Source organism: Engystomops pustulosus, chromosome 1, assembly GCF_040894005.1.
Source record: "Engystomops pustulosus chromosome 1, aEngPut4.maternal, whole genome shotgun sequence".
NCBI classification, from domain to species: Eukaryota; Metazoa; Chordata; class Amphibia; order Anura; family Leptodactylidae; genus Engystomops; species Engystomops pustulosus.
In genome coordinates, this window is record NC_092411.1 from 207017082 (window position 1) to 207040868 (window position 23787).

A 23787-nucleotide genomic window follows, 5' to 3' on the forward strand; every position below is an offset into this window, starting at 1 on the left:
TGACACAGTCCTTGCAGGAATTAACCTCTTGAGTGCTGGAGCGGCGCTCGACAGCACGTGGCAGCAGTATAAAGTTCAATGTAGAAACACACAAATACTTGGGCCTAAACCCGGATGGCAGCAGGGTTAGGCAGCACAGTCTTTTTCTTAATAAAGTACAGTCTTTAGTGCCAGGATAAGGCACAGAAGTATATATCCTGTGATTCGTGACGCCACTTGCAACATCCCCCACCGGGGCCTAGCCCTTGAGGTGAGGCCTGGAGACAGCCGGGGCCCGCGGTACCGGAGTGGCTGGCGGTTGCGGCCTAAGCACGCTATTGTCACGGTGCTTGGTACGGGGGAACCGGAGGGCTGTCCTACAGCCTGGCAGGTCTCCAGCAGGGTGGTGTTGGCAAGAAATGATGAGGGAGCGGCTGCTATAGCGGATCTCCCTGGGGCAACCCCTTAATGTCCCGAGTGTGAGTCTCTGGGTGATGGACAGGGTGCCGGTGATGAAGGCAGCCGTATTAGCAGGGACCAGACGGAGACAGAAGTTGAAGAAAACAACTTACAGTTCTTTATTTGAACCGCAGGAACCGCAGCAAACGTGCCTTTAACAGGTAGGTAGGGTGCCGAGATGTGAGTTGGAGGGAGCCTCAGGAGATAGTTCACCAGCCTGGATGTAGAGGGCAGGCTGGGAGGCAGCTGTGTCCTGGTAGGAAGCTTCAGCTTGTCCTGTAGGGCTTCAGGTATCACCTTTAAAGGTAAGATGATACCCCTTTTCCTCACTATACTAACTCTAGTCTTAGACTCCACTCTTCAGAGGCAGGGGCTAGGCTCTTCCTGCTCTGGTATGGGCTAGACAGAGATTGCTCACTCACTCACTGATTCTCCTAGGATTCCACACTAGAATAATCCTCTAATGTTCTGATCTGAGCTGAGCTCAGACTAAACTGTTCACCAGAACATTCCTGGCCAGAGGTCCTATTACCTTCCTTTGGTCAGGTGGTGGCTGCTCCTCCAATCACATCTCAGCTTACAGAGCACAGGATGTAACACATATCATTGGATAACAGCATCTGGCATTATACAAAATACTTAACTCCTGCCTTGCCAGGCAGGATTCACCACTGCAATACCGCTATGTCCTATCAGGACCATGTAGTGTAAGGTGATTACATGCAGGTGGGACGTATTCGCAAACCCTACCTCGCCATTGCATCGGCGAGGGTGTTGCACATGCCCTTCAGAATGTCCCTACTTGTCTCTAGCTTTCTGCAGAATAATTGATTTCTTGTCTTTATGTCCACTTTACAAAATTACTTCTAATTTTAGTTCATTTTGTTTTATTATATTGCTCCAGTCAATTCTTTTATTTAATTCCTTTTCTTGTCCTCCAGGTAAATGTCTGACTCTCCTCTGTAACTTCTACCATACTGCTTCCTAACAACTACAATGTCTGTGTACCAAGCAGAAGCTATTGTGGAAAAGCTATTGGGATACTTTTCTACTGCAAAATTCACCAGACTTTATGGATCAATTACATTTTATTGTGATGCACATATTGTAAGATGGTAAATACAAACAGCAAAAATGAAGAATTATTCCAGTCAAATATATCCTAGTGTGTGAGTAGAGGATAAAGAAAAGACTTTGATGACGGTATACCAATACAGGAAATGCCCGGCCAATACAGCTGACTTCAAGTTAAGAAGATACCTATAGAGGGAGATTTATCATACGTCGGCCACGCCCCCTGTTCTCCATTCTAGGTTAATCTGTTGTATTATTTACACATTCATTTATTAAAAGCTTAATCTGTAACATTTTTATTGTCTGGACATAATATTTGCAAATTTAGTTTACCATAGCCAGCTAGATTTATGTATGTACAGGCAGTCCCCGATTTACGTACAAGATAGGTTCTGTAGGTTTGTTTTTAAGTTCAATTTGTATGTAAGTCGAACTGTATACTTCATAGCTGTACCCCCGACCAAATTTTTTAGGTCTCAGTGACAATTGGATTTTAAAAATGTTGGATTGTCATAAGAAACAGGATTAATAATAAAGCTTCATTACAGACACCTGTGATAACTGTTACAGCTGATCATTGTAGCCTGGGACTAAAGTACAGTAAATTACCAATATCCAGAGGTCCGTTTGTAACTAGGGTTGGTATGTAAGTCAGGTGTTCTTAAAGGGAACCCGTCACCACTATTTTCACAAATACAGGTAGTGGCAGGTTCCTATAGAGCTCTAGTAACTATCTGACACCCTGCTTTTAGCTAAAAATTGTTCCCCTCAGATCCCCATAAAATCAGAGTTATAATCTTGCCTGGTATCTATGCAGCTTTGGAGCTAGTCCACGGGGGCGTGGCCTAATGTCATGTGACCAGGGTGACATCATCAAAGGTCCTTGAGCTACTTAATATGAAAACTATACCCCATGTACATATCTGACCACATAAAACCATCACAGCAGCCTCCATGGACTTCTACTCCTCTCCATGCAGGCTGCTGTGATTTCATGTGATAAAATATGCTGTGATTTCATGACATATATGCTTAGTGTACAGCTCCTAATGCTACAAAAGCTATAGGACCTGCGATGATGTCACCCTGGTCACATGACATTATAGCAGCATACAGAGATAGGGATGGGGAGGAGCTGCTGGATTCAGCCCGAGGAGGCCACGCCCACCTGGACTACATGTAGCCATGCTTAGTTACCAGATAAAACTATAAAGTTGAATATATGGGAATCTCAGGGGCATAATTTTTAGCTACAAGCAGGGTGTCAGATAGTTATTAGAGCTCTATAGGAACCTGTCACTAGCTGTATTTGTGAAAATAGTGGTGACGGGTTCCCTTTAAGTAGGGGACCGTCTGTACAGGAGAGCCAGCTAAGTAAATTAGGATGGGGGCACAAGCAAATAGTGAAAGTATAATTTTTTTCCTTCTGTTTTCATCTTTCTCTGCTCCAACACGCAGTAATCTGCTCCTACTAGCATCTTATTGCTGATTTAATTTACTGCTGTTTAGAAACCAACTTTTCACTCAGTTAGTAAAGCGACAATAGCAGTATACTAATGTTATCCACTAGGGGAGTCATGGATTAACATATAAAGAAAGAATATTTCTCTAATCTTCGTGTGGTGGGAGGTAAAACATTTCTGCTTCTGTGATGATTGTGAATGATTCCAATTCTACATTATCCCTGACGCCGTATCTGAAAGGTGGACACTAGCACTAACCCTAAGAGCAGTCTACAGAGCAGCACTTTATCTTCTCAGATTATAAACCGTGCTAGGCAGGGACTTCTCCTAGTTTGCCTTGTGATATTATGTTTGGCATTGAAGATTTCATATTATTGTGTTGTACCACATTGCACCAAGGGAGGTAAGGGCGATATAGAAATAATGAGAAAATATTATCACTAAATGATTTTCTGATTTTATATGATTACAAATTATGGAATCGGCAGGATTCTTCACAAGCTACGGCGAAGCATTGGTAACTATCCAATGTAAGTCCTCTTTGTAGTTTTTTCTTTTTACATGTTTTACTGTGAGTAATTTTACTTTGTTTTAAATGTTTCTATATATATTTAGAAAAATATCAAAAAGTTCATGTTGTCCCAACATGAATGTTCTGTGTCCGGAGCCCACTATGATCACACACTCATACTGCTGGGTGTAGTGGCATCTATATTACAGATACCTGTGGACCACCGACATATACACGGGGTCATGTAATGCATGATTGGACCAACTCTTCTTCTACTAAATGAACCATTGTTGCCTTATGACCTTCTATTTCTTAAAATACTGTAAATTTGTACATTAAAATTTTTTTTTTAATGTATTCTTTTTTTTCAGATTTATCCTGGAGCCAGAAGAAAAATGTATAAACCACCCTCTTTCTCCTTAAACACTTTCCATAAGGAGGAATTCACTTCTTTTCAGCATTCACAACATGAAAGGACATAAATGGTTCTGTTTTCATCATGATGACCACCATTTTGCCTAAATATACATCTGAGCCGGATGGACTTTGCACACATCAGAGCAGTGCCTAACATATCATTTGTTATATTTCAGTGTCTTATTTGGCTGAACGGCCTCCGTCAGGTACCAGGGCTGGGTGTGACTGCTTGCATTCCGGTATGCACCAAGTGGCCTAAAAGAAGAAGAGTTTCTTGTGACAGCCAACACCTGCTCTAACAGCCTGGATTGGAGGAAGGTCTGATCCAGTCTTTTCAACAGGTTAGACCCCCTGGTGTCTCATCCTGTGTTCCATCATGACACAATCTCGGGGTGCCAATAGTATCCATGGCAACTACAAGCCTTACTTTGGCTTCTGGTTCTGCAATTAGTAAAGTCTATTACTCATGCGTTTTTTTTTTAAAACACGTCAGTTTTTGACAGGTTTTACCAATTATCTTAATTAAAACTGGTCAAAAACAGATGCGTTTCCAAAAAACGCATGCGATTTTCAAAATTGCACACGTTTTTTAACACATGCGTTTTCTTGACGGACTGCTTAAAAACGCACAAAAAACGAGTTCAAGGCGCCATGTGTGGCATCACCCTCATGCAGAGCCCAGCAGGTCATACAGCTTGCTAGCTTCAGAACTGAACATAGCAAGGGGAGGGGAGACATAAGTATCTGATGTTTGTTATTTTAAGTTATTACACAGCAGCAAAGGGATCTGGGAGGAGCCATCATATGAGGAGAGGTCAGAATTTGAGGGGGCACAATGTCAGGGGCCCTTGAGGGTTACAATATAAGGGTGAGCTGCTGAGGGGCACAATATGAGTGGACATGATTCTGTGAGGGGGAGATGAGGGTGCAATATGAGGGTGGGGGCACAATGTGAGGATGAGGAAAAAGGCAGCCTGAAAGCCACATCTTTTGTCCCTCTTTCACATTATTAAAAGTTGGAATATATGCCGGGTGTCATTCAAACCTACAGATCGTCCCACAGAAAAACAAGCCCTTATATTGACAAAGATGTATAAGAACATTCATGAAATTTTAAAAGTAAAAAATGTAAAAATTGGTTAGGCCGCTATGGGGTTAAATGACTAGATAGGTTAGTATACACATCTTGTCTGGTGAATAGGGGTCATTCTTGTACTGTATAGATGGGAGCTTCAAGTAAATGTAAATGCACTTCACCTAAACTGATTTACCCTCAGCATCTGCTATATCTTTTACACACTTATGTTTATATCCAACTTTGAAAAAAAAAGTCTAGACATCCATCTCTCCCAGGCTCCTGAATGGCTTATAACATTGGCCAAATTTGAGCTCCTGCTGGAGTCACACTGCGGGCTCCTCGTGTTGCCTGTTGGGGAATGTCGTAGTTCAGTGCCCGGGTGTGGGTCATGGCGGGTATAGTGCCCGGGTGTGGGTCATGGCGGGTGAGGAGAAGTGCAGCAGGTGACGTGCACTGCCAGTGAGGGTGTGCAGTGACTGCTGAGGCAGCTCCTCCTCACACACAGCCCACAGAGGGAGGGAGCCGGCCAAGTGTCAGAGTGCTGCTCCGTGCAGGGAAGCACAAGGACACACAGGACCGGGACCCGGGGCTCCTCCACACCTGGCCGAGCCCGTGCCCCATACCCCGCCATGGAACTAGCCGTAAAGTGCATCATTGCCTGCTGCCTGTACATGTCTGCTGCCGGGGACTATGACGGGAGGTAAGCCATCACCTGTGCAGGACTACTACGCTGAGTATGCCCTTCCTGCTAGAGGTTGTAGTGTAGATCCACATTACAAGATCATGATCTGTAGGTCTGTAATGTTGATTGCAAACTGAAGACTTTTGGGGTGCTCGCAAAAGTGTTTATTATTGGGAAGATGCACTTTGCTAGACTATGGTACTGTTCACACTTCTCCTTTCTGATTATTTGGGTACTTTTAGACCCTGATCTGGGATCGGTTCTGGTTTAGCATAAAATAGTTTAGCAATTTCCCTTAGTATCAGTAGTAACAATAACATTTGTTACAGGAGCATTTATCTAATTATAGCAATATGCATGTGATATCCGTGTGCTTTCAGGATAGATATTGGATCATCTATCTGATGTGCACAACTTTCCACTATTCTCTATCAACCTAGTGATAAGAGCAGCTTTTGGGGTTATCATCTAGTGACCGGCATAGTGTCCGGAACAATATACTAGAGGACACCCTGGAACAATCCGAAGAGATGACACCTATAGTAACTGGCTAGTATGTAGTGGAGGGAAGATAAGGCTGAGGGGTGAAAGGTGTGTCTGAGTCAGTCCGCCTGGCAGATGTACATGTGGAATGAGGCGTGCAGATGTGATGACAGATAGGACACCTGCAGGTACTAGGGGTTGTAGTCATTAAGGAACAACAACTCCTCCAGGAAAGATTCCTAGGAGCTTTCTTCTAACTTCAGTCTGCTAAATGTTTTATTGGCAGCTTATGTCGAGAGAAAGTAGAAGTAAAGGGATAGTTTGTGTGCAGCCATTCATATAACCATACCGTATCATTAAAGCACAACTCCATCCACATGTGAAAGGAAAGGGTTAACTGATCATGAAGGAGACCTTCAACCAAAACTGATCTTCAGACATTCCCAGATTCCAAAACAATATTATTGTGTCCAAACTTGTTTCAGCACTTTCCTGACATGGAGATCTCTGACACAACTATGGTGAAAATGCTTCATAACCGACTTCATAAGTACTCATACTTTACATGCTGCAATTTCTGGAAGGATTTAATACAAACAACCCTACATTTATTATTGTCAGCTGCACGTCTTCTATTTACTCTTGGAAATATTCTGCTGACATACTATGATTTTTGGGCAAGGATTGGGAGCAATGATTCTGTTGAGGCGTTTACTGCCAAATGTTAAGGGCTTTCAGGTTGCATTTTTGGTAAATAAAAAAGTCTATTCTTGTTTCTCCATGAACATTCTATAAACTGAGGATCTGGTAAAGCAGCTGTAGAAGACCTCCCAAAATTCTCCCATATTTAGTAAATATTTATATTGCTATTTAACATGATGACATGGAGCTGCTGTCTACCTGAGAATATCACTGTTCTCTGCTCTACACTGGTAATATATTCACTATTCTGACTTACATACATATTGTAATAAATATGAATATTGGAGGTGGCACTGTTATAATAGTCACAAATCTATTGGACACATTTGTTAGGAAGCCTCTGAGCAGTCTATGTCTGCAGTTTGCCTGGGCTTAGGATACAGTTACAGTCTTCATCCGTTAATAAGGGCAGTATATTGTTTGCTGTCAGTCATGTGTGAAGTCAGAAAAACGGAAATTAGCTCAAAATGATGGTACAACGATGTTACGAGATAGCAAGGATTTTCTGCTTTTTAGTAACAGTCTCACATTCAGTTGGTCGTTTGGTGCTCTGTCTGGATTACTGGTGGCAAGTTCATTCTTACTCCAATAGTAATCAGGGTAGAAATGATAAATTCTGTAAATGACAAAATTAGTACTGTAGCTAATGTTTTATTGTAGAACAAGCTCATATTGTCTGGCATTGGTAAGAATTGTACCATACTTTACCCATTGGTTATAGATGGATGCTTATGGGACATAAGCCACAATTACTTGAAACCTTACACCATCTATAATGACGTGACTCATCTGTAATAGTTCATTCAGAGGACACCAGTCCTGATACTGATCCAACGAGCCACCTCCACAATCCCAAGCGTCCATCATTCAATACACCGGTCCAGTTTCCTTCCTGCACCGGACTTATACACTAGGCGTTTTCCAGCCAAGGTGAACCACTGGCTTCTGTTGGGCTTTGCTTTAGGTCACAAGCTATTTTTACATGTGTCTCTTGCCGCTGGATGTTTAAGTTGGCTTTTAGGTTTTTGAATGGAGCCAATAAAAAAATAAAGGATATCCAGAGGATGCGTCCTGACATTACAATAATAGGTATTGATTGAAAAGGCAAACATAGATCACAGAAAGCCATTCAATTCCCAATTGGGGTATTAAAAAAACCTTTAGATCTACGTTTTGGGGGTGCTGACAACCCCATGGACACCTCTAGAGCTCCATGTATTATGTTGGTGACTGATGTATGTGACAAGTTTAAGTGCCACAATGATGTCTTCTTCATAATACTTCTAATACCCACGGTGCCAACTGTTAGGTCATCTGTCTTTGGTTTCTTGGCAGCTGCTTTATCGCTGGAGTATTATTAATGTAATAATTTATAGTACTGTGACCTTTTTTGTTATCGTGTACCCACAATATTGATGTTAGCCTCTGAGTCAAGATAGCAAAATATCTGAGCGTATTTACAAAGATTGTTATTCAGATAGGGGCTTTAATACTTGAAAAATTTGGCTTACCTGCATTTTTATGTTCTGGTTAAAAGACCTTGTAAAGTTGTCTGAAATGAGATTCTGATGTGTTTTGTTCTTGTAGTGATTCTTAGCTGGGACAGGGTATAGAGCAGTGATGGGGATGTGGATGTCTGTTGGAAGGCTTTGAATCCTCACCATGTGGGTCCATGGATTCTATCTGTGTATTGTACAATGTAATTTCCTGTTTTACGTGACAGCATAGCTGAAGAAAGTTTGACACTCCCAAGCATGGAAGGATGCATGGAATCAACACTATGTTGGCATTCAAAGCCATGAAACTATGCTTAAAAGCCACATATTAAAATCTGTAAGTGTGCACATGAATCAAAATGAATGGGGCACATTTACTAAGGGTCGTCCACCAGTTTTCCAGAGGACTTTGAAGGTTCTTTCTTATTATGTGGTTATAAAGGATGGTTTCAAATATTTTGGATACTGGATCCTTCAGTGATTTTCTTTTGGTATTGACTGTTAAGTGTAATATCATTGAGAGTACAGTCCAGGTATCCAAACAATTCAGTCCCATACACAGTGAGCAAGGGTCATAAAAGATCTGGGGCACATGACCCAACGCATATGTCCCAAATTGACCTAACAACGCCCTAGCTCACCCATTAAAACAAACAACTTCAGAGCATTTTTCTAGTAATTTACGGAGCCCCAACCCTTATGGACCCCAATGAATACACATTTATTAACTATCCTCTGGATAATTGGCTTTAACATCACAAATCTTATCAAGTCCAGTGCTTTGTTCCCCCAGGTGAAAATCTGCTGTCAGTGTTGTCTGACAGTGACTTTGGCCGTTGACCACCTCAGACAATACTTGCTACACTCGCTAATAGGATTTGCAAACCTACAATCACTGAACTGAACGGTCATGTCATGCTCAGTTTCGTTCAGTCTGCTAAATCTCTCAAGCACAAAGAACAAGTTTGTCAGATCCCCTTTGCTGGTAGGCAATGGGCTTAACTCTCTTGTCCCTTCTGAATTTGTTTACACTAAGTGTATGTACGTTTTGGAGGGTTAATGAGAGTACCATATGTATATATGAAAAATCTTTGATAAAAGTCCACTTTTGATTTTTAATATATAACATCATTTATTTTCTACTCGGTCCAACTAATCAGATCCACAGGAAGAACCTGCAGTAACCAGCGATCCTACCCGATACCCAACTCTACAAGAATCAAAAATAATCTATAGAAATAGTCTAATAATACAATCCATTGTTGTATTCCACTGACGGAGGAGTAGTAGGAAGCAAGTACTTGTAGGTGAAATGTATTTTGATATTGTAGGTGGTTACGATAACATATGAGGATAACCTGGAGGCTTCCTGCTTCATTTTTTTCTAAAAGACTTCAAAATGTAAAGAAAATCTTTGAGGGTCATGAACCTGCACATACTTGTCATATGAGCTTCCCAGGAAATAATATGGAATACTCTACATATAACAAATGTATGTGAAGCCAAGAGTCATTGAAATGTAAGTGACTGTGTAAGATAAGAACGGTAGTCATGTTGAGACAGGTATTACAGAGACTACTAGAGGTGGCGGAAGCCTGGAATGCTGGTCCTGCTGGGATAGTATATTATACGTCACTGGAAGTTGTGGCTTTCCCCTTTTGTGAGATTTGTTGGACCTATTCTACAGTTGTTACATGGCTGGCTATACGTGTAAATAGATATATGCATTGGCTGTGGTATATATAATATGGTACATCATATACACTTAAACAAGGCTATAAATCTATTTGGACGTATTTCGAGAAAGATTCCAGCTAGGGGGTACTCTCCTGCATGAGTGAAGGAGATGTCAGAGGTGACCAGCATGACTAGAGGCATATGCACTCTTCATTTATTTACAAGTAGTGGGTCAAACTGCTACTGTCTTCATAAATGTCTTTCATATTTTGTAAGATTCATTTCAGAAATGTTTGAAGTGTTTTTTTTTCTTTGCCTAAAGATACAGAATCATTTTATTCATAATTCTTTCCTCAGTATATACAGTGGGAACCATATAATTTATTATTGTAACCCCAGTCAAAAATTTTTTGGTCTATGTGGCAATTGGATTTTAAAGATGTTGCATTGTCATAAGAACCAGGATTAACTAAGTCTTAATTACAGGCACCATTGACAACTGTTTATTGTAGCCTAGGACTAAAGTACAGTAAATTACCAAAATACAGAGGTCCATTTGTAACTAGGGGTCGTATGTAAGTCAGGTGTTCTTAAGGAGGGGACCGCCTGTAATCACAAAACCTTTAGAGACCAAGTGCCCAAACTACATTCAAAACCCACATATTTTTCACAAAGTCCCAATTTGGCAATTTAAGCAGTATCTTATTGCACCCTGCTCTGTCACGGGTTTTAATTGTATTGGCGTCCAGAGGACACCAATACAATAAATAGAAGGAGGAGAAATTTGGATTATCAGTGAACAGGAGCTCCCATGTAAACTCAGCCCTATCCACACCTCCTCACTCCTCCTGCAGTCCCTGTTACTTTAAAGGACACCTACCATCAGTTTAATGATAGTAGACTTGTCCTACTAAGAAGTTCCTGAGGATCTATGCTCCAGGACTTATGTTATAACTCTATACATAATTGCGGCAAAAATGAGTTGTAAAAATGATGCTAATTGGTCTGGGGTGCTACAGCTACATCACCAGAGCGCCTTGTCTTATAATTTATTTAGTCCCCCATTACCATAAAAGTACCGCCTGTCCCCGCCCATCAGCACTGTGAACAGGTGGGGGGAACAGGCAGGATTGTATCGTACAGGAGAGTGAATAAATTATAAGCCAAGGCGCACTGGTAATGTAGCTTGAGCGTGCCAGACTGATTAGCATAATTTATACACCTCTATATTTCAACTATCATAAAAAGAACTTACTATCTAGGACACATCTACCACCACTAAACTGATGGTAGATCAATACTGTCCTGGGCCCTTTCGGACCACAGGAGGCAAACTTTAGTCCTGTCTGGTGAACCCTGTGCTGGGTGGCCTCTGAGTGCCACCTTTGGCACTCGTGCCATAGGTTCGCCATCACTCGGTTAGATAATTTTTATCAGCCCAGATTGAGTCTGGCACCCCCACTCATCAGCAATTTGAAGAGACTTTATCGTTTCTTAGGATAAATTATCAATTTGAGATCAACTAAACTTTTATCAAAATTGCAAAAATCAACAGTAATTAGCATAATTTAAAAAAGTTGATTTTACAAGGAAGGAAGCCATGGATAACAAATATAAGACGGCTACCACAGTCACTGTGCCTGGATCTATAAGTAAGTTTCCCTGGTTTATCATACCTGATTTTGATGGTAGATTTCCTTTTAATTTCATCCGGCTGCTACCATTATACTATTAGATGCCCATAGACTTGTGGTAAGTGTCAGCTGCACCTGGAAGTTTCCTGGTTATAAAGGTCACCAGAATTTCTTGTGACTGCAGATGATAAGGGAAAGAAAGATTGGGCATTTTAAATTTCAGCATGCTCATTCATTGTTGTCTGCAACAGATAAGCAGTTGATAGAAGAGTATGACACTGGATTTTCTCTTTCTACAACAACCTGTAAGAGAGCTTTTTACTGACAGCTGTCGTAAATGTAGAGGACCTTTTAAGAGGGTCTGTCTCCAAAGAAACCCCCTAGACTCTGATTCTGATATTCATGATTGTTCTCTCGCTAAATTCTCCAGTAGTCAGTCTACACAGAGTCAGTCATCACTTCAGATAACTACTATTTCTCTGAGCTGAAGATTTGCAGTTATGCATTAGCACGGTTATTATGCATTGAGCATTTGTGGGCTAGCTGTGGGGGATGTCTAGAGTACAGATCCAGGGTGGGCGTCTTTTCTTTAGGTATGGTCTTCCACCAAGGTAATATTATTTAAATTTAGAACAAAATTTAACAGAAGAAATTCTTTTATATTCCTTTAAATTCAATACAATATATTTTCAGGACTAAATTATTGATGAGCTAAACAGATTGCAGGAGTAACATACTGGGGCTTATTTACTGAGGGCCCGCAGCCGCAATTTTGTAGGTTTTTTTTTTTTTTACATTTTAGGGATTTGCGCAGCTGGGACAGGTATTTAATTGGGAATTGTGTAGCGTTTGATGGGATTGTGGCGCGGCTGCTCTGGCTTTCAGATCCGACTGATTCAGACTGAATGCAGGATTTAATTTTCAAATTGTGTCACAAGATCATGCACTTACATGCACCAGGAAGAAGAAGGTGAACTGCGGCGGACCTGAGCGGGGAAGCGACACATGCAGGATATTGGGCGCACGATCTGAGTGAATTGCGGCACAGTGCATTCAGGTCGGGCAAGGAAAGGTAAGTAAATGTGCCCCACTGTGTCAGTAACCATTAGGAGTAACACAGCTACTGCTGATCCTAAAAAAAAGAAGCCATGTATAGAGGGAATCTTGGTCTACAAGAGGTGCATGGGCTTTTGGATCCCTACACTTGGGAACACTTTAGTGTGCTCGCCTTGGGGGACTGGTATTTTCTATTGCAGCCCCATATTTTATAGTCTTTAGATACCTTCTGATAAATTTTGGCATTACTACAAAATTTCTCCTTTCTGGCCCCAAATGATCTAATTTTATACTTAAAGGGGTGTTATTTTAGGAAATAAATGTTATTGTTTGTATAATGAAAAGTTATACAATTTTCCAATATACTTTCTGTATCAATTCCTCACAGTTTTCTAGATCTCTGCTTGCTGTCCTTCTATAGAAAGCTTCACTGTTTACTTCATGTGGACAGAAATCTGACCATGGTCACACAGGTGCACTGCTCCTTGTAACACACTGTTCTTATTACTGTCTGATACTAACAAGCCGTGCACCTTGTGACCGTGGTCAGATTTCTGTCCACTGGAAGTAAACATAGAAGCTTTTTATAGAATGACAGCAAGCAGAGATCTAGAAAACCATGAGGAATTGATACAGGATGTATATTGGAAAAATGTATATGTTTTCATCATACAAATAATAACAGTAAATTGCTGAAATGAGAAAACCCTTTTAATGTCATTGAGATTCCAGGATCCTTATAGGAAATCTGTCAGGGCAATTTGGGACACAAAACCATCCAAAGGTCCTTATGGACCAGTGGTTTAGTGTCCCGAATTGCCCTGTATGATTTTAAAGAGGACCTATCACCCAGAAATTCGGCACTAGGAGCTGCTAAAGTAAGCAGTTCCTTGTGCTAAAACAAATGTAGCAGTGTTACAATGATAGCGTCATCGGAAATTTCCGATAACGCTATCTAACACTGCTGCTGAGTACAATAGAAACGCCGGTCCGCTCTTTGGGTGGCCGCACCTCCGGCGAAACTTTTCCAGGTCTGACTTGTGTGTAGGTGTAGTTTTGCCTAAAAACCTGTGAATGCAGGCACAGGGTAGGAACTTCTCCAGTGGTCGCACCCCTCCATGCCCACATGGTGTGGAGGTGGCATAACAGCAAAAATAATCGCAAGAAGCTTGCTTAGAAGCACTGATTAATACCCCATGGTATTTTGATGAGATATCTTTTAAGGGACTTTCCTGGAAAATGATAAGATGCCTAAAAATGCTAAGCAAGATACCAGTTTTTATTTCCTGATGACAGTCTAGTCAGTCACTGGATGAAACAGGCCACTGGGAGTAGGACTTGGATGAGGGGCAATCTCTCGGCTTATTTATCAAGAGACACCAAGAAGTGGAGAACAGTGCAGACCTGGGCAGTATAGAACGGAATACAAGTGGTACGTGTTATCCTGGCGTATGATAACCAAATTCCATTCTTTTAATGTGGCCACACAGGTTATTATTATCGATAGAGTATTTATATGTGAGCAGATGTTTTGCTGTACTTCCGCCCCGGCTTCATTTAGATACAGCAGCTGCCTCTAGATGATCTTTGCTATATTTTAGGAGTAAAAAGATACAAGCTCTATTATCATCTGGTTGTTACTACTGGATACTAAACCTTGCTACAACATTACTCTTAACCCCTTACAGACGCGTGACGTATCTGTACAATCCTTGCCACAAAAGCTGTATACAGTAAAAAAGCTGTGATAAGTAACATCTTTAACTGTGTCAGATAGTTATACAAAGAAGGCATAGAAAACTCTCCATAGATCTCAATAAGAAAGCTCTATATTATTACTGCCTATGGCCATGTCTACTGGAAATCATATATATATATATATATATATATATATAGTGTGTGTGTATCTGCTGGCCAAAATGGCAGCCATCATAATCAGAGACATAGAGAAACATTTTCCTTTAATAAAGTATATTACAAATAAAGTTTATTATTATCATCTGCACTATGGATTTATGCAGTTTGGCTATAGAATCAGGTGACACATTAAATGTTCATGGGTGTAAATGTGCTTCATGTCTGACTGCAGCAAATAAAAGCAAAGGAAAGATTCTTAGTAAACAGGCTTAGAGGTGTCTTAGTGGTGTCTTATGGATTTCAGGCCTTTTTTCTGTACACTACTTTGCTGTGTTTTGGCTGAATCCTGTCAAACACTTGGCTACACCACTATGGGACAGATTAGCCTACAACCTTACTGCCGTGGACTCATTACTACTTAAAGTCTTTAAAGAACTGGGGTTACTATTATTTCCCAATGTACATTTCCTTTTCAAGTTATATACACAGTATTCTTGTATAAGAGGATGCTGTTATACTTATATGGGTGTTGCTCTCTCCTGATGAGGGCATGTTTATGTCCTTGGGCTATACTGAAGGAACCAGTAATTACCATTAGGATTGCATTTGGTGATGTAAGTGCTGGCTTCTGAGCACCAGTCCCATAGCCAAAGGTTAATTGCTGGGCTACTGGTTAATTAGCGGCTTCCAGACATGTTTATAGAGATGAAGAGCCCTGCATGGTGTAACACGTGCCTTCTTGTGATTCTTCACCTCTTTATATTTAGGCCACTTCGTAAGTACCTTGTTGTCTCTGATAAGGGGTTAAATGCATTCCAGTCAAATGGATTACTGCATTTCAAAAGAGAAAGTCTAGTTCCACATTGCCAAGAGCTTTAATGTCTGACTTGAAATTTCTTGATAGATTTCAAGAGAAATATAATTCCCTGCACTTTGCTGGTGTTCCAAAAATACAATAAAGCAGAAGCCTTTCCGAACTTCCATTCTACAACTAAGGCCTTTAGGCTGTTCTGATGGTAAAAGTAAGATAGTACAATGTATTAGATAAATCTGGTTCTGAAACATTTCTAGCTAGGAGTTATTATCCCACTGCCAATATCTACATTATATGTGTCGTAATTGTATACAAAGATGAAATATATATTTATGCTGAAATCATCCAACATTTCCACTCAAAAGACATGAGATATTGCTCCAGTGAATAGACTTCCCATGCTATTTTTACTACTACAATTCACTTTTTTTGTCAAATTGGGGAGAGGAGGGTAACGGCCTCTCTAGATTTTACAGGTGAGTCAGTTGACATTGTATGTATAGGACTGATGTACTGTATATATAGCTGTTAATGTAAACCGAGATCCTGTATACAGTGTAAAATAATGACTTGTCTCTTTGCACAGGTGGCCGACACAGGTAGCCTCTTCTACGGGACTCTGCCGGTATGGTAACAGGATTGATTGCTGCTGGGGATGGGCTCGCCAGTCATGGGGGCAGTGCCAACGTGAGTATTAAAATTGCTGGGGCTTTTGCAATTTAGGAGAGGCTTCTACAGATCTAATCATAGCTTCCATACATCATAGCAGGGCTTAATCCTGGGGGCTTATGCACGTGCATTCTTACATGGTGATTCTAAATGATACAAATTTAATTTCACCAAAATGCTTTTCTACCATAGTCATCCTATATTAGCACCTGAAGAGCCATAAACTATAAATCAACAAAATGCTTCAGTGTTGTCATTTTTGTAGGGGGTGTCTTCTAGAGAAGCATGTCCTAGTGCCTATGAGGCAAAACACTAAGTACTTGTGAGAGGACCAGGTCCATTCTGATGCACCATTGAGATACTTGCTGTCTTAATAATGCCTTTCTTTGGCACTGCTATTATCATCCTGGAAGATGGTTATTATTCTCTCATAGATTAGAACTGCATAGTAACAAATAATGTAGCTGTTTACATAAGGGAACATGTATCTTATGGTTAGCAGTACCTTACTATATCTGTTTCCATAGGCTATGTGGCTTATGCTGTCTACTATGTTTAGCCCTTTCTAGGACTGGTGTCGTATGAAAGGGAGCCAATGTTGGTACAGGCTGAAGGTACCCTCAATGTCTAAACCCTACTTCCAGTGTCCAACATAGTGTAGATTCTCATAGTAACTAGATCTGTTATTGTTTCTTCTTAGAGCTAGTGCATATATAGCTGATGATATTACTAATGTATTGGAAAAGAAATATAACAATAATCTTATATTATTATAGAGAGAACTTATATAATAGTGTATAACAGTGTTGTGTGGGTTTAAGCTGCCATTATAAGGCTTATAAATCTGAATCCAACTCAGGGGACATTATACTAGGAGTAAGGTGGCCAGGGGATCCATGTGTGTAGACATCAGGTAAGGTAAGCATTGGCGTCACAAGACACCAGTAGGCCCCTGTGCAAACTTTGGATCGGGGCCCCCATATACCTAAAATCATGCTGCCACCCCTGCCCCACACATTACACTTCAAAATACACATATATACTACACTGACATATATCTCCACTCCATAAAATGGGCCTCCACTCAGTAAATCACCAGTACCAGTATCAATTTACAGTAACAGTAAAAACATCCCCTTTTTTGTATACAGGCTGTCGCCTACTTTAGAACACTCGACTTACAGACGAACCCTAGTTACAAACAGACCTCTGAATATTGGTAAATTGGTGTACTTAAGCCATAGGCTACAATGATCAGCTCTAACAGTTATCAGAAGTGGGTGCAATTAAGCTTTAGTGTTAATCCTGGTTCTTATGACAACATTTTTAAAATTTTATTGTCACAGAGACCAAAATAAAACTGTCTGGGGTTACAATTATAAAATACACATTTCTGACTTAAGAACAAACCTATAGAACCTATCTTGTACTTAACCCTGTACATGTGTGGTGGTGAATAAATAGAGACAGAATATGGACAGGTTTATTCCCATCTAAATGAACACATATGGAATTTCTGCAACTAATTAAAATGACAGTTTCATTTATACAGCACACACAGTGGTGTATTGAGAATAGAAGAATTCTGCATGCCCTACCCCCTTAAAATATATTTTATTTACTCACACACATATACAGTATGCACACATTTATAGGATACATTCACAGAGCCATATGCCCGCCCAGCTGCACCCCCCCCCCCTCCATAGAGAGAAGCGTTGCACACACGGGGAATGATAGAGCATGCTCTATCTCTTCCCCTTGTACATGTGTGGCACTATACTGCCACTGCGCCATTGTCGTCTATGAGGACATTTATGCGGCCACAAATACATCCCCCCCCCAGGTGGCCGTCTGAATGTACCTATACACTGATATAAATACACACATTCATACACTGCAGTGACTGTAGAATGGAGCCTGACAGTCACCGCCACCACATGGTGTGGTGCAGAATCTGAGGAGAGAGGTGCCTTGTAGTGCACCCCCTCATGAATACGCCGGACTGCTGTAGGCTTGGTCTGGCGTTTGGGCAGCTATGTAAAGTAGAGTTAAAGCTAGCGATTTAACATTGCTATAACTGGGGAAGGGCTAGGGGGCTGCTAACTTTAGTAAGTGCTCCTAGAGAGTTTATTTCGGTTGACTGGTCCTCTTTAAGAAAGAGGAGAGCTGTACTGCAGTTTTCTCCTGCTTGTATCTATCATAATAGAGTAAAACTTTCTTCTGACAAACCCCACAGATATCTTTTTGACAATTGCAGCTTTACAATGTACCTTTCATTATGTCCTATCTAAAAGAGAAATTTCAGAAACTCTGCTTTATGGACAAACGACACAGCACACATTATATATCATATAGCACTTCTAGTGATATCACTTCTTCACTGAGCAATGCCCATAGATAATAACATTACCATTTTGTGCATTCATGCTTGCCTGTGTGGCTGAGAAAGTCCATATGCATCCATTGGAAAGTTTTGGAAAAGTAATAAAAATTGTGCAACTTTGTGCAAATGTTTGCAGTACTAGAGCTATAATGTATATTGTTGATGATGCAAAGTGCTGTTAGAAACAAATATACATCTACTATACTACACATAGTGCAGCTGTATCACACTTACACATACCTTATACTGCACAAATACCTTATACCAGAACATTTTGCTGTCTTCTTGTCCACCCTATGGGATTTTACTGAAGTAAGAATGGAGGATTTTTTTCTTTTGTTGCCTTGACTAATCTACCTAGTACCCAAGTTTTTATTGACTACTTTTAGGTGTCCTTATTCAAACCCATCTTTATTTTTCTAATATCTTCTGAATGAACCATAGTTAGAGATGAAAGGATCTATTAGTCGATTTGTAGACCCGTATCTGTACGAATCTGATGATTTTTTTGGTATTGGATTTAATAAAAAATTTTCTGGATTTTTTCCGGACAAACCAATTATCTAATTTTGTTCATATTGTACCGTTGTTTATTCATTAGGGTTAGTGTTTGGGTTAGAATTAGGGTTAAGTCTAACTAGAATGCTAATCCTACTTTAAGAATTTGTAGAAAGTGAATGAAATGGGACTTTTTGTAATAAAAAATTGTAATCATTGTTTTAGGGGTTAAATACCAACTGCCAAGTGCAGCATCATGGGTTCTGAACCATTCCATTCGTGCCCAAAAGGATCTATTGAAAATTTCAGCAAAGCTTCAGTGATTTGAATCTTGATGGATTTGCTTTTCTCTAAGGATAGTAAACACGATGTTGTATACATTAAGTAGGAGATCATATTAGAAAAATCTAGTATTTCATAGTGTACTTTTTAGTAGAAATGCATGCAAACAGTTATGCAGCAAAAATATTGTTGGCTTTAATGATGACAAAACCATGCTGTTTGTGTTACCCTGCCAAAAGCTTAGTCTGCAGTATAGGCCATGGTGACCGAAAGCACAGGAGGTGTGTGGGCCTCTTAAGCGGGTCTAGATCGCTGCATGTGGTTGCTGGCTTCTTACGACTGCTTCTCCATGTAATGGTAGCATTATAATGCTTTTGCTGCTGGTATGAAATGCATATCATATATCTTGCACCTTTTCATTTCCAGGCACTTTCACACTTTTACTATCAATGGTAAATTACTAAATCCAATGGCATAGCACTGCTTGCAGCACCGCTAGTTCTCTCAATACAATGGAATGAAATAATACTGTGCTTGTATTTGCTGCCACTCTATAACACCAAAATGTCTGTCTATTGGCAAGTTGAAATTGATGTCTTCAAAGTTAAAAAAGGGGTGATGTCTGCTTTTTGCATACCCTGTGCACCATTTTAGAAATGTTCATAGATTGGAGGGTTTCCAAAGAGTGTCTGCTGATGGTACGAGAAGCAAGCACCATGAAGTATACACTGCAGTCCCAGGTCAGTGTGGGGCATACATTGAATCCTATATCATGCAAAATAGACAGTTTTACATGTAATGCCCAAACTAGAGTGTGAGTGTGCCACTTGCTTTTGTAGAACACATTTGCAGAAGAAATGTTTTTATGCTGTATGTCTATATGTAATTAAGGCATCACATTATTTGTCCCATTTAATATTTTTAAAATGTTTTATGTAGAGTTTCTGTGCATAAAACCTCTATAAAGCCTATAGGAGGCACTATTATCTGTGCATATACATGTGAACATATAGGCATAGTATGTTGAGAAAATTGTTGACGTACCGTCAGGAAAAATCAAAAATCTGATGTAAATAATGACAACAGACTAAAGGACATATTCCCGGACCTTCCCCTCCTTTTCTACAAACAGCCACCAAACATGAGGAATCTCCTAGTAAGAAGTGCCCTCTCACCACCAACACAGACGGGCACTTTTCCCTGCCTTAACAAAAGATGCAAGACTTGTGCCCATGTTCTATCATCAAGCACAGTCCACATCCCTAACACACAACAGGAGTATAAAATCCCAGGCACATTCTCCTGTAGATCCTCCAATGTTGTGTACATGATACTGTGCATGAGGTGTCGCACAAATAATATATACATTGGGGAGACTCAACAAAAACTTCAGGGCAGGATGAATTCTCACAGACACAAGTGAGGGGATGGACACACCCTTCTCTGTGTAACATAACCTCCACTTTTATTGCTCCAGCTTATCTTAATTGAGTCTCACCATATGTACTAATTATCTTGTTGTAACATCCCTCAAATGTTGTGTTTTTCTCTCAGTGCTTCATGCTGAAGAAGGGGCCTGTGTGGCCTGAAAGTTTGCACCAAATATAATTTTTCTGGTTAGCTAATAAAGGTATCATTCCTTAAGCACTTTTGTAGTTTTTACACAAAAGTATTTACATCAGATTTTTGAACATATATGTAGCAAAATAAACATAAGCTGTCCAAAGAAATTCACACTAAACAGTGCTGTAATCTAGTATCCAAGATAAGCGCTAAGATATAGACTGTGTAAGCTGGTATTAAAGGATCCATTTCCCTTAGTGATCAAACTGCAGTAATGGATCTTGCCTTATCTTAAAAGACAGAATATAGAATATTACTACTGAAATATTTTTTCCTGAAAAAAATATTTTTTAGTAGTAATCTCAGCTGCTGTGAAAAAAAGAACTAATATGTTTCTCCATCGCTCCAGTCCAACTGTGGCTCCACCATTCCTCTCCAGACTCTATACAGATGGTCAGTAGTGATTTCCCATCGGCAGATTCGTTTATGGTAATATAAGAGAGCAGAGGTAGAGCATAGGTGGCACTCGATGAAGAGAGCACACTAAAGTTTTTTAGTGTTCATTATGATTCTTGTTTCTTTGCAGTGGTTACTTAATAAAAGTATGTTTGACAACAATAAGTTCATTTAATACTTTATAATTAACTCAGCAATCCTTAAAATCTATTCCACATACATTTCATTTTGCGAGTTCCCATGAATGGTGGTTACATTTATTTGAAACTTGGACTGGATCTTCTTTTGAATATTTTTGTCTTTCGTTTATTTGTATTTTATGTTTGAGATGTTTCTTATAAAGAGCATGTATTAGTGTTGACTTTGTACAGAAAGACCCTAAAAGTGGCTGTTCTGTAGGTGATACTTTTTAAATAAGAAATTGACTTTAATGGCTTTTCTGAACTTTGCTACTAAAATGTTATTGCATGTTTTTATGTTAATAGTCTGGCAGCAAACAACAAAACAATGTGAATATCACAGAGTATGGCCATTGTCAATGTCTCTGGGTGTAAACACTATCACAAACTAGAGCTCTGTTCATAACATTTATCTCATTGACTTATAACGGTATATTGTAGCAAGTTAGAATAACCTAGTACACTAGGAAAATCTGCCTATTGAGAGCATTAGAAACTTGGCATAATGGATCCATGATAGGTTGTACTTGAATCTGCCTATGCTAAGGATTTTCTAAAGAAAACATAGTATAGTGAAAATAACATAGTATTTACGATACCTTTATACAAACTGAACAGACTCTATTGAAATATAAAAAGTGATGGGTATGTGAAGTCTAACAATAGCTTAAGTTCAGTGTATTGTAAAATGGTATGCCTCAATATGCAGTTATTTTAATTAAATACATATAACATAATATAAAATAATCTATAGTATACCTTATATGATGCTCAGCCTCTGCAACTTTGAAATTCACTTAGCTCCCATTAAAATATAAAGCATTTACGTACCTCAGCCAGTCACTATCATCTCCTCTCTGCTCTGCTAGCTCTCTTCCTCCCTCCTGCAGGCATGAGCTGACAAAAATTAGCTTTGAACATGGGATCAGTTAACGGCTGCATGAGAGAGAGAGGGAGGGATGAAGGAAAGAGGATAATCTAGCGGAGCAGAGAGCAGATAATAATGATGATTTCAGCCTTGTAACAGACTCAGTTCAATTTTCTGGCAGGGAGCCAGGTAACCCTTTTTATACTTATAAAATTGAGTGGAACCAGTAATGTTGAAAAAAGCAGATTGGGAATTAGTATGCAAAAGGCCATGGGAGCCTGTTATTAGGTGAAAATGTGTGATCCTGATGACAGGTTCCCTGCCAACCACTTTTGCTTTGTATTTCCAATGGTGACAAGCTGATCATGAAGCTTTCCATTGAAAGTGAAATCATCTCATTAGCCCATAAAAGAAAATGTACTGTGTACCCTGAAATCTTTGTGGTACAGCCATCAAATTCTGTGAGAAGCCATTAATTTTTGCAGGTGACCATAGCTACTAGATGGTTTCCAACCTAATCTAACATTAAAAAAGAAAACAGGTCACACAGCATAAATAATAATTATAGAGAAGTGTTTGCAGCCCAGAGATGTTGAGAGACACTTATAACTGTATTCTTACCCTGGGTAAAATGACATGTAGCAGCAGTGCTATGCCATCTACCTACCATGCTACTAACCTGTTTTTCCTTTCAGCATGCATTGTGCATTACAATAACCTTCTCGTTTGATGCTATAACTTTAATTTTAAACCTGTCCCAGATTTTTTTCTTCTTGCAGACTTTCTGTGAAAGTTGAATGTGTTTAAGGCCGGCGGAATGTAGCATGTTGATTAGGACCCAAGTCCAGCCTACCCAAAAGGAACAAAAAAAAAACTAAAAATAAAGATCTACATTTCCTTTTTTGGACATTTGTTTTGCAGCTTTCTACTACGTCTTAAGGCAGAGAATAGCCAGCGTAAGGTGCCGTACACAAGGTTAGCTAAACATATTTCTTACGAATCATTTTGGCAGCATACAGTGTGTGTCTGGGGTTAACAGACTCTAGATATAATACTAAATATACTCATTCAATGCTTATCACTTGACAATAAAATTACTATAAATTGTGAATATCAGAGGCATGTTTTCTGTTACCTGCAGACGTCCATTGCACACCATCAGGGATAAAGTGTATAGGAGATTAGTCAAATGTAGCTGCAAACAGATTGTGGCTGAAGATGGGTCATTGCATGTTGTGTGTTTTGTATGACTTTGTCTTTCTTACTAGTTTTGACAAATAAGCATGTTTTACTGTATATATTCGCATGCAGGTGCCTGATAATGTTTCCTTTGTCTTTGAGGAGGTATACTGTGTTTAATTGTGCCCTAAGGATACTGTATTATGTACCTATCACACAGAATAGCTGGAATTCCAGCCTGTCACGCGTCATCTGTATTCTCACGTCACAACACTGGCCAAAGCTCGAAAAGTAAGAGAGCAGGACTAAAGGTCTCTTGTGTTTT

At 39.8% G+C, this 23787-nt stretch overlaps 1 protein-coding gene across 5 annotated transcripts in view; it reads left to right on the top strand.

Moving 5' to 3' along the window:
• The first annotated feature begins 5383 nt into the window (after positions 1–5383).
• NPNT (nephronectin) overlaps positions 5384–23787 on the top strand; it is a 65973-nt gene continuing 47569 nt past the window's right edge. The window contains exons 1-3 of one of the 5 annotated variants that reach the window (XM_072119053.1): positions 5384–5681; positions 15969–16069; positions 23205–23258. In XM_072119053.1, the coding sequence (XP_071975154.1) occupies positions 5611–5681; positions 15969–16069; positions 23205–23258 (226 nt within the window). In that variant the 5' untranslated portion in view covers positions 5384–5610. The remainder of the gene's footprint in view (positions 5682–15968; positions 16070–23204; positions 23259–23787) is intronic. The other 4 variants (XM_072119025.1, XM_072119044.1, XM_072119035.1 and 1 more) reach the window with 4 other exon arrangements.